This window comes from Coenobita brevimanus, chromosome 58 (assembly GCF_032717465.1).
Source record: "Coenobita brevimanus isolate Jiangsu-jjx chromosome 58, ASM3271746v2, whole genome shotgun sequence".
In the NCBI taxonomy this organism is placed as follows: Eukaryota; Metazoa; Arthropoda; class Malacostraca; order Decapoda; family Coenobitidae; genus Coenobita; species Coenobita brevimanus.
Window position 1 is genome coordinate 25,478,060 of NC_137011.1, and position 9,467 is coordinate 25,487,526.

At 41.1% G+C, this 9,467-nt stretch overlaps 1 protein-coding gene across 1 annotated transcript in view; it reads right to left on the bottom strand.

The window, feature by feature from the left end:
* Positions 1 to 9,133, bottom strand: part of LOC145402646 (glutamate receptor-like) — an 85,888-nt gene extending 76,755 nt beyond the window's left edge. Inside the window, exon 1 of the mRNA XM_080274634.1 lies at positions 8,926 to 9,133. Within this exon, the coding sequence (XP_080130760.1) occupies positions 8,926 to 9,125 (200 nt within the window). The 5' untranslated portion in view covers positions 9,126 to 9,133. The remainder of the gene's footprint in view (positions 1 to 8,925) is intronic.
* Between the last annotated feature and the right edge of the window lie 334 nt (positions 9,134 to 9,467).

A 9,467-nucleotide genomic window follows, 5' to 3' on the forward strand; every position in this document is an offset into this window, starting at 1 on the left:
AAGAGGAGGGAAGGATGATGAGGTAAAGTTGTTAGAATGGTTTTTGGCAAGTTGTCGGAAGGAGCAGGAAGAATTCAATTCGGAGAGTTGAGAGCATTTAGTATGGATGAAATTATTTTTAGCAGAGCGAAGAACAGACTTAGCACGATTCCGGGCAGAAACGTATAAAAGATGTGATTCAGGGGTAGGTTGGCACCGGAACCTTTTATAGGCCCTCTCCTTGTTGCGGACAGCGTTAGAACAAGCGTGCTTAAACCAAGGCTTTCCTGCATTAGTCAATGGATGTTAGATAGGAATGTATGCTTCCATGCCCTAGAGAATAACCTCCAAAATGCGCAAGGCACACTCAGATGGCTCCCGGCCATGGAAGCAATAATCATTCAATGGAAAAATCAAAGATGTACTGCCTGTGGGCCTCCCAATTCGCAGCTCCAAAGTACAACAGACGACTTTTCTTTGGAGGGTCCAAAGGCCGTACCGGAACGATATGACAGGTTAGGTGATAAGGTTGTGATCGGAGGAGCCCAACGGAGAGAAAAGATTAACAGTGTAAGCAGAAGGATTAGTTGTAAGGAAGAGGTCAAGTATGTTGGAGCTCTCTCAAAGGCAGTGTGATACGGGTAGGGTGCTGTACAAGCTGCTCTAGGTCATTAAGGATATATATTTATATTACCGGTATCTATCTATCTATCTATCTATCTATATATATATGATGTGTGTGTGTGTGTGTGTGTGTGTGTGTGTGTGTGTGAGAGAGAGAGAGAGAGAGAGAGAGAGAGAGAGAGAGAGAGAGAGAATTCGGGACAGTTTTATCTTTGTGATAAACGTTTATCTGAGTTTGATCCGTGGTATTCATTTCACTGGTTGCTCTGTTAATTTAACTTGGACTTGTTTATCGTTGTGTGAGGGAATAGTGGAATAGGTTTTCCCTGAACGATGAACTCTGTTAAGTATATTTTCATAGGTATGCAAGTCAGAGACAAAGTTCTTACTTGCTACATCAGAGGGGGTTTGCCAATCATCATCATTATCATCTAGAATTGAGGTATTAGTTTCTATAATTTTAGTTTGCTGTGAATTTTGTAGGGTGGGAGTGTTTTTTTTTTTTTTTTTTTTTTTTATGTATCCGACTCTGGGCAAAGGCTTCAGGGCCTATATCTTGGGGGCAGTAGCCTATCCCAAGGCCCAGTAGTCCTCCTACACCTCCACATGTCACCACTTCGGCGCTAGCACCCACCGTCCATATTGAATACATGCTAGGGCTGTCTCATACAGGACTGGTGTATTGGTATTAGCGGGGGTATTTTTACGACATGTCGGCGGGTCATCTGGTAGATCAGGAAAGTCTGCTTTTTATGAAATTCAAATCCTTAAACTGTTCCCTGCCCCAGCCAGGATTCGAACCTGGGTCCATCAGGACTGCAAGCCGCCTCTCTACCGATTCAGCCACCGCCTCCCCCCTGGTGCTCTCCTAATTGTGTATCCGCAGTGGGTGCTAACTTTTTTTTTTTTTTTTTTTTATGTGTCCGACTCTAGGCAAAGGCTTCAGGGCCTATATCTCGGGGGCAGTAGCCTATCCCAAGGCCCAGTAGTCCTCCTACACCTCCACATGTCACCACTTCGGCGCTAACACCCACCGTCCATATTGAATACATGCTAGGGATGTCTCATACAGGACTGGTGTATTGGTATTAGCGGGGGTATTTTTACGACATGTCGGCGGGTCATCTGGTAGATCAGGAAAGTCTGCTTTTTATGAAATTCAAATCCTTAAATTGTCCCGTGCCCCAACCAGGATTCGAACCTCGGTCGATCAGGACGGCAAGCCGCCTCTCTACCGATTCAGCCACCGCCTCCCCCTGGTACTAACACGGGTGGAGGTGAAAGTATTCCTGTCATATCACTCAGCCAAAAAGAATTCATGTTGTTAAGGTATAGTGTTATGAAATACGTCTTTTGTTTATGTCCTCACTAAATAGAATGAGTAAATGAGTTGTAATGAATGATAGATAGTGAGTGTATATATAGAAACAAGTAAAGGAGGTGATTGTACCTAATTTAAGCACTGAGAAGAAATGAGTAAGTATAATTACACCCACTTGATACAGATGGTCACTTGGAAAGGAGTGTCGAAGCAGCTGTCGATCTCGGAAGATAAATGCAGAGTTGAATGAAGATCTCCTCTCGATAATTCTAGGGGTGTGTTGATGAACGATATTACTTAGGAAATTCCATGGCCTGAAGAATGTAGTAGTTAACAGCTGTACTCACAGGCGAACCTCACCACAGAACGTCGAATTCTCACTCAATACTGTGAAAATAAATGAGTATGAGTTGAAGCTATGTGAATAATGAGTAACGAGTAGTGGGTGAGAAGTGCCTGGTGTCAGTCACACGTTGATTGGCGTGGCGTCGTCTCAACGAACATGCATGGTAACGTCGTCTCAGCAGATACACATGGTGACGTCGGCTTCCCACACTGGTAGCTGTGGTGAGTGAGTAGCAATGAGTAACTTGAGTGAGGAAAGGTGTAAATGTGGCTCTGGTGTTTAGCAGTGTCGTCTTGACCTGCATCAGCAGTGGAGGTAGGGGTGCTGTAGGAGAGAGAACGTTGGAGATCTAGAGCTTGTTGCTTTGTTCTTGCTTTTCATTTACTTGTTTTTTTTTTCTTCTTGCTGCTGCTTGAAGTTGCGTGAAGAAGATTATAGAGTTGTCTTGTAGACTTGTTATTTGTAATTAATCATAGAGCTTGCTGATCCTCACTCGTAACTCGTCGTTGCTACTGTATGCTCGTAGACTCGTAAACTCGCAGACTCGTTCTTCTTGTTGTATACTCGTTTGTGGTTACTTGATCATAGAATTGCAGTAATGTAGAATCAGCTGTAGAACTAGAGCTGATCTTGGTTACAGTTTCGCCTGTTTTTGTAGAAATCATGGTTCGTAGGCGTAGAGTCGATCGTTACTGTGCTGCCACCATTTATTGTTGGAACTTCATAGCCATCATTTATATATATGTAACTCTTTAGTCTTGTAATAGGTGAGTCTTGAGTTTTAGTTAAAGTTATTTTGGTAATTGAAGAGTAGGAGGAGTTAAAGATGAATACAGGGAGTTGATCTTGATTTATTATCTTCAAAGAAAGTCTAAGTTGAGCAACGTATGTATTACAAGGGACTTAAAATACTAAGTCTAGTTGGACCCCTCTTCTTATGTATTACAAGGGACTTAATATACTGGCTAAGTCTAGTTGGACCCCTCTTCTTATTTGATCTCTCGACTACCTGCCGGTTCTATGGCCAGCCTCTTTCTGAGCTCTGATTGCTACATTCTCGTTTAGCAGGGGTCGTGTCACGTGTGCTATACTGTCGTGGAAACATCCAGAACACTGTATGCTTATGTGTATGTACAGCTTCCAGTGCAGGACCAGCATTCCTTCACTTTAAGAGTTGCAAGCTAATTTCCTTTTGCTTGGTTCTCGCTGATAAACAACTATCTCACACCTTCGCTTGGTGCTTTTATCTATCTATCTATCTATCTATCTATCTATCCATCATGCTATCTATTATGATTCGTATTTATAATATGGAGTCCTTACGTCTCTCTCTCTCTCTCTCTCTCTCTCTCTCTCTCTCTCTCACACACACACACACACACACACACACACACACACACACACACACACACACACACACACATACGCACATACATACACACACTCACATTTTATATATATATATATATATATATATATATATAAAACCAAATTCCTTTGGTGTATCAAAATCCTTCATTAGTTATTAAGCAATGTAACTCCATTATCAATTTTATCAGTTTTTGTCTCAGTGTAAGTGTTAATGCTAGGATCACCATGTTATTTAGTGTTTTAGCCTAAGATGTTATAATCATTATAAAGATAAGATTAACACTACTACAGTAGGCTGACCTCGATCTCTGAAGGCTGCCATCCACAAGTCTCAGTCTGGATCAGTATCTTCTGAAGTCACAGGCATGGTTTCACCCACAGTTTATGATTATACAGCGTCATATTTCTTTAATACATAAATTGAAACATATATTTTTCTCTTTTTACTGTGATTTATTGCTCACATAAACCTACCTCATGAACTTACTCATTATTAACCCGCCGCGTCCCGGAGACATGAATTCACGTCCTCGCATGATGTGCACTCATATCCCGGAGACGTGAATTAACGTGGCAACATTGCAAGGTCCCTAATTTGCACAATTCTCAATTTTCGCGAGTGATTTCGCGAGTGATTTTTGGCACGTATACACGGAACACTTTCCTCTATTCCTCTACAAGATGCCAAGCGGGGACAATGCCTTACACCGCATAACCTCTCCCCCCCCCCTGCACGCCATTGTCTCGGCAATTCACCTGTTACCAGTGACCTGGCCAATAAAGACATTCAGGGTCAGAGTGATTCCCCAATCAATGACAATGTGGAGGACAAAGTTTACATAGCAATAGAGGAAGAAACAGTCAGAAATGATGATCAGGTAATGTGGGAAAAAAAGGTCATGAATGGTGATGAGTTAATGAGTGAAACAATGCTTCTAATGCCTATATTATTGTTTGAAAACCAATATACTCTTGTACTACATATAAATTCGTACCAAGTAAATAAATAAATACTGTTTATGAGTGGATAAAATAGTTACCCTCCCATAGAACTCGTTTTCTTTGGTGTCAGCCTGTTAGAAAACCCAGTCAGGTAAGGACGTACTCGTACCTAGATCGAGTATTTTAAACCTCAGGTGAGCGATTTCTCTATGAATTTTCGATGTTTCTTACCAAAAGCGGATGTTTGAGCCCCCCCAAAAAAAGGTCCAAAAATGTCGGGACTGGGGCGTACCACTGCCCAGAAAACGTCGGGATGGGGTGGGTTAAATGATTGTTCAGTATTGCTGAGTGGTTCAATCAGAAGAGAGATGGCTTGAAGTCCTAACGGACCCAGGTTCAAATCCCGGCTGCGGCAGGGAACAGTTTAAGGATTTGAATTTCATAAAATCAGGCTTTACTGATCTACCAGAAGACCCGCCGACATGTAAAAATACCCCCGTTAATACCAATACACCAATCCTGTATGAGACAGCCCTAGCTTGTACTCAATATGGACGGTGGGGATAGCGCCGAAGTGGTAACATGTAGAGGTGAATGGTATGTGGGAGGACTGCTGGACCTTGATAGCAGGCTGTGAAGCCTATGCCCAGAGTCGGACACATAAAAAAAATAAAAAAATATTGAGGGTAATGTCGCACATGTGGTCCCGTCCCACTGTGTCATGTGCGAATCTTACATCACCCCTCCCCCTTTCTCTCTGACTCCATGTGGGGGATCCTCCTTCTTACTCCAGGTGGGGTTGGGGAACACCCTCCCTCCCCTCCCACCCTCCTTTACACGTCAGTTCACCTCAAAACTTTGGATAGTCAAAATACATCATACAAGGGCGATTATTATCCTTAGGTAGAGCAGTGTAAATTATACCAATAATTCGGGTTGAAATGTCAACCTTGCGAAATGGAGCTTACTTACAACAAACATCTTTCCTTAACGCAACTATATCGATGTTACTCCGCTTCACTCACGTGGACTGTTTCGAAGTAAGTGATCACAGTGGTGCCAGATCTCTTCAAACCCTCGTGCCCTTGTAATACGAGGGAGTGCTGGCAACTGTACTTAGATTGACGTTCAAGGAATGGTTAAACTGAAATGTTGATTAAAAAAAAAAAAGTTGCATTTAGCCATGTGCCTCCCATACTCCACAGCATTTTTACAATCAAATGCATAGGCAGAGATATTCCCTGTGTCTTGAGCTTAACAGTAAAACACTGTTGATGAGAAGACATGAAAATGATGATGACGTTAATAATAGTAATAACAATAACGTAAATATTATAAATAATAATAATAATAATAATAATAGTAATGATAATAATTATAATCATCATCATCATCATCATCATTATCGTCATCATCATCCGGACCTCCTTTCCCACCTTAGGGCAGGGTAAGGAGTAGCAATGTCCAGACAGTCCAAATTCGCCCAATCCAATGGGCCATGCCTCATTTCACTCACCATTCAAGCCCCAGGAATCCTGGCTCTATCTGATACGGCCAAAACATTCACCACGTTCTGTAGCTTCACATACACATATCCGACAGAGTCATTTCGGACGCTGTCACGTTAAAAAGGGGTGACAAATCCCTGATCATACGCTTCTCCTCACAATAGTCGTCCAACCAGCTCGATCTCTTGTAGGCCCTTAGCCTCACCGACTTCCAAACCTCTCTTCCTCACATTCGTCCACCATATCCCTCCACCTTCTCTTAGGCCTACCTCGCCTCCTTTCTTCAAATTCACTCAGATATACCTTTTTTTCACCACTCTTTTGTTATCCAATCTCTCCACATGACCATACCATCTCAGTACACTCTCTTTGATTCTGATGTCCACAAACTTCCTCATTCTACATGTTTCACGAATCACACTGTTACGTGTCCTATCCACTCTCTGTACTCCACATACATTCTTCAGGAGTCCCATCGCCACTGCTGTCACTCTTGACTTTTCATTTTTATGCCACATCATAGTCTCACATTCATATGTTAAAGCCGGCACTAGCACTGCTTCATGCAAGCCTCGTGCAGCTGCATCACTCAAGCCTATGTCAAGGTCTTCATTCCACAGCTACTTTCCTTCCTTGTCACTCTACTTTCCACTTCTTTTGGACATTTTCCTCTTCTTCTTTTTTTTTTCTTTTTTTTTCTACCACCGTACCAGGGTATCTGAACTCTCTCACCAGTTCCAGTCTCTCTCCACTCGTTGTAACATCGCACTGGGAGTCACCTTCTCTCTCAATAACCATCATTTTACTCTTTTCTACATTTACTATCAAGGCACGATGCTCATAGACATCAGCAAAACTCTGTACTAGTCTACCAAGTTCTTTTCCGGTGTTTGCAAGTAGTACTGCATCATCAGCATACAACAAATTTGAAATATTCCATCCATCACCATTCATTACCAATGCCATCCCCCTCTCCAATACTCTTGTTTTCACTTCTCTCATCAACCCATCTATAAATATATTGAACAACCTTGGGGACATCACACAATCTTGATGCACGCCCACACCGATCGTGAACCAATCACTTAGATGCTCATTAACCCTTACACATGCTTCACTACCATCATAAAAATTCTTGGCGGCACCTAGAATAATAATAATTATGACAATAATAATAATAATAATAATAATAATAATGATAATAATAATGATAATAAAATAATAATAATAATCTATCTATCTATTGCCACCCGCCTTAAACCTATAAGGGGTGGCCACAAACAAATCGCCTCCATGTCGCCCTGATCCCCGCCATTTCATTGCCCTGCTCCCAGCTCACACCCTCTCTCTCGCATACCTCTCCACTCCATCCCTCTATCTCTTTCTTGGTCTCCTCCTCCCTCTCCCCCCTCCACCTCACTCACATACACTCTCCTCGCCAGTCTCTCACTCACCATCCTCTCCACATGTCCAAACCACCTCATGTTATGTTTCTCCTAACGTTTCTTATCACATCGACATCCACACTACAATGCTCCCTCACTTCCTCATTTGTCAGTTTGTCTCTCCATGTGACTCCACATGCTCCTGTCAGATAACTTATTTCCACTGCTCTCAGTCTTGACTTCTGTCCCTCCAACAAGGTCCATACTTCACTTCCATACGTTAGATTGGTATGACATTACAGTCATGTAGTAGCTTTTTCACATCCATGCTCACTTCCCTGTATCTTATCACTGCTTTCAAGGAACTAACACCCTTTCTTCCCTGTTGCATATTATTATTATTATTTTTATTATTATTATTATTATTATTATTATTATTATTATTATCATCATCGTCATCATCTTCATAATACTCTAAATACTACTACTACTACTACTACTACTACTACTACTACTACTACTACCACTACTACTACTACTACTACTTCTAATAATAATAATAATAATAATAATAATAATAATAATAATAATGATAATAATAATAATAATAATAATAATAATAATAATAAATAATAATAATAATAATATTAATACTAATAATAATAATAACTAGACCTCCGTTAAATTGTCCAAAGTTTTGATAAAGAAAAACTTCCCACAGCTATAACCTACTAGAAGCCGAGCTATAAAGAGACGTTGATGTCAAGGTCACTGATCTTTTGCATGTCACCTTAGGTCATCAAGATCTCTAAGTTCATGAAGTTTGAAGGTTCTAGCTTTATTCTTCCATGTATCAGTTGATGTCTCTGTTTTCCAAAGTGCTCCAAAATTTTGGACCACAGACGGTCGCAGAGAATATTGATCCGATCTGGGCTATATTAAATTCTGCATTTTGGCAATGTTTCAGGTATATGCCATAAGAATGTCAGCCCTCTAACTTAAGTGGTTCTTGAGTTTTACGGTCCCTTTTTTTTTCCGGATCCTATCCGAGTTCTGCTGTTCAGATCAGGAGGATATTTGGCCAAATGAAGCAGCCATCCAGTACTATAATATGACAAAGACTGAAAGCTGTAGCTCAAACGGTATGCGAATGGCAACAATTCAGATCGTCCCTAAAATAATAATAATATTAACAAAAGTAAGGAAACTTCCCACACGGATGCAAGAAATTTTAATAATTATAATAATAATAAATAATAATAATAATGTTGTTGTTTTGTGTCTCCGAAGTGCCAGGTATTCGAAAGAAATCACTAGCCCACAAAATCTCTAAAATAACGTGACAATCTGTTCATATACAATTCTGCTTTAGGACAATGGCATCTACTAGATGGAACAGAATAAAATACACACGTGCAAATGGTTTTGCATCAGTTCACTACAACTAACCTAAGTGTTGAAGACTGTGTAAACAAAAGTAATATGGACTTGGTCATAGAAAGGGTTCTGCGGATGTTGTTTAGGCGACCGAGTGGAAGGCGGGTGAGGACGAGGAGTCTTGTCGACCATGGCAGGAGGTGGTCCTTGATGGACCACTCGGCGAGAGTGGCGAGGAAGACTGGGTCATCGCTCACCATCGCAACCGTCATGGGTCTCGACACCTCCCGCAGCTGGCAATATTATCATGTTCAATTCTGACCAAGTAACCCTCAGTTCTATGTAGTAATGTTATATACTTGTTTTTGTTTATACTTTTTAGTTCTTGGTTTTTATAACTGTTACAAAAGAAGCATGGTCGAGCCAATGAACTAGGGGTATTGTTTGCTATAGATCTTTTCCACATGACGTCACGGGTCATGTGACTTTTGTTTACGATGCCATACTGGACGGCAAATTGTTGGACGTCTAGAGAGAGAGAATTCCATATTCCACAATGATATTCCATTGTTGTGCCTTCGGCTGTAAGACATGGCAAAAAAGTGGAAGTGAGG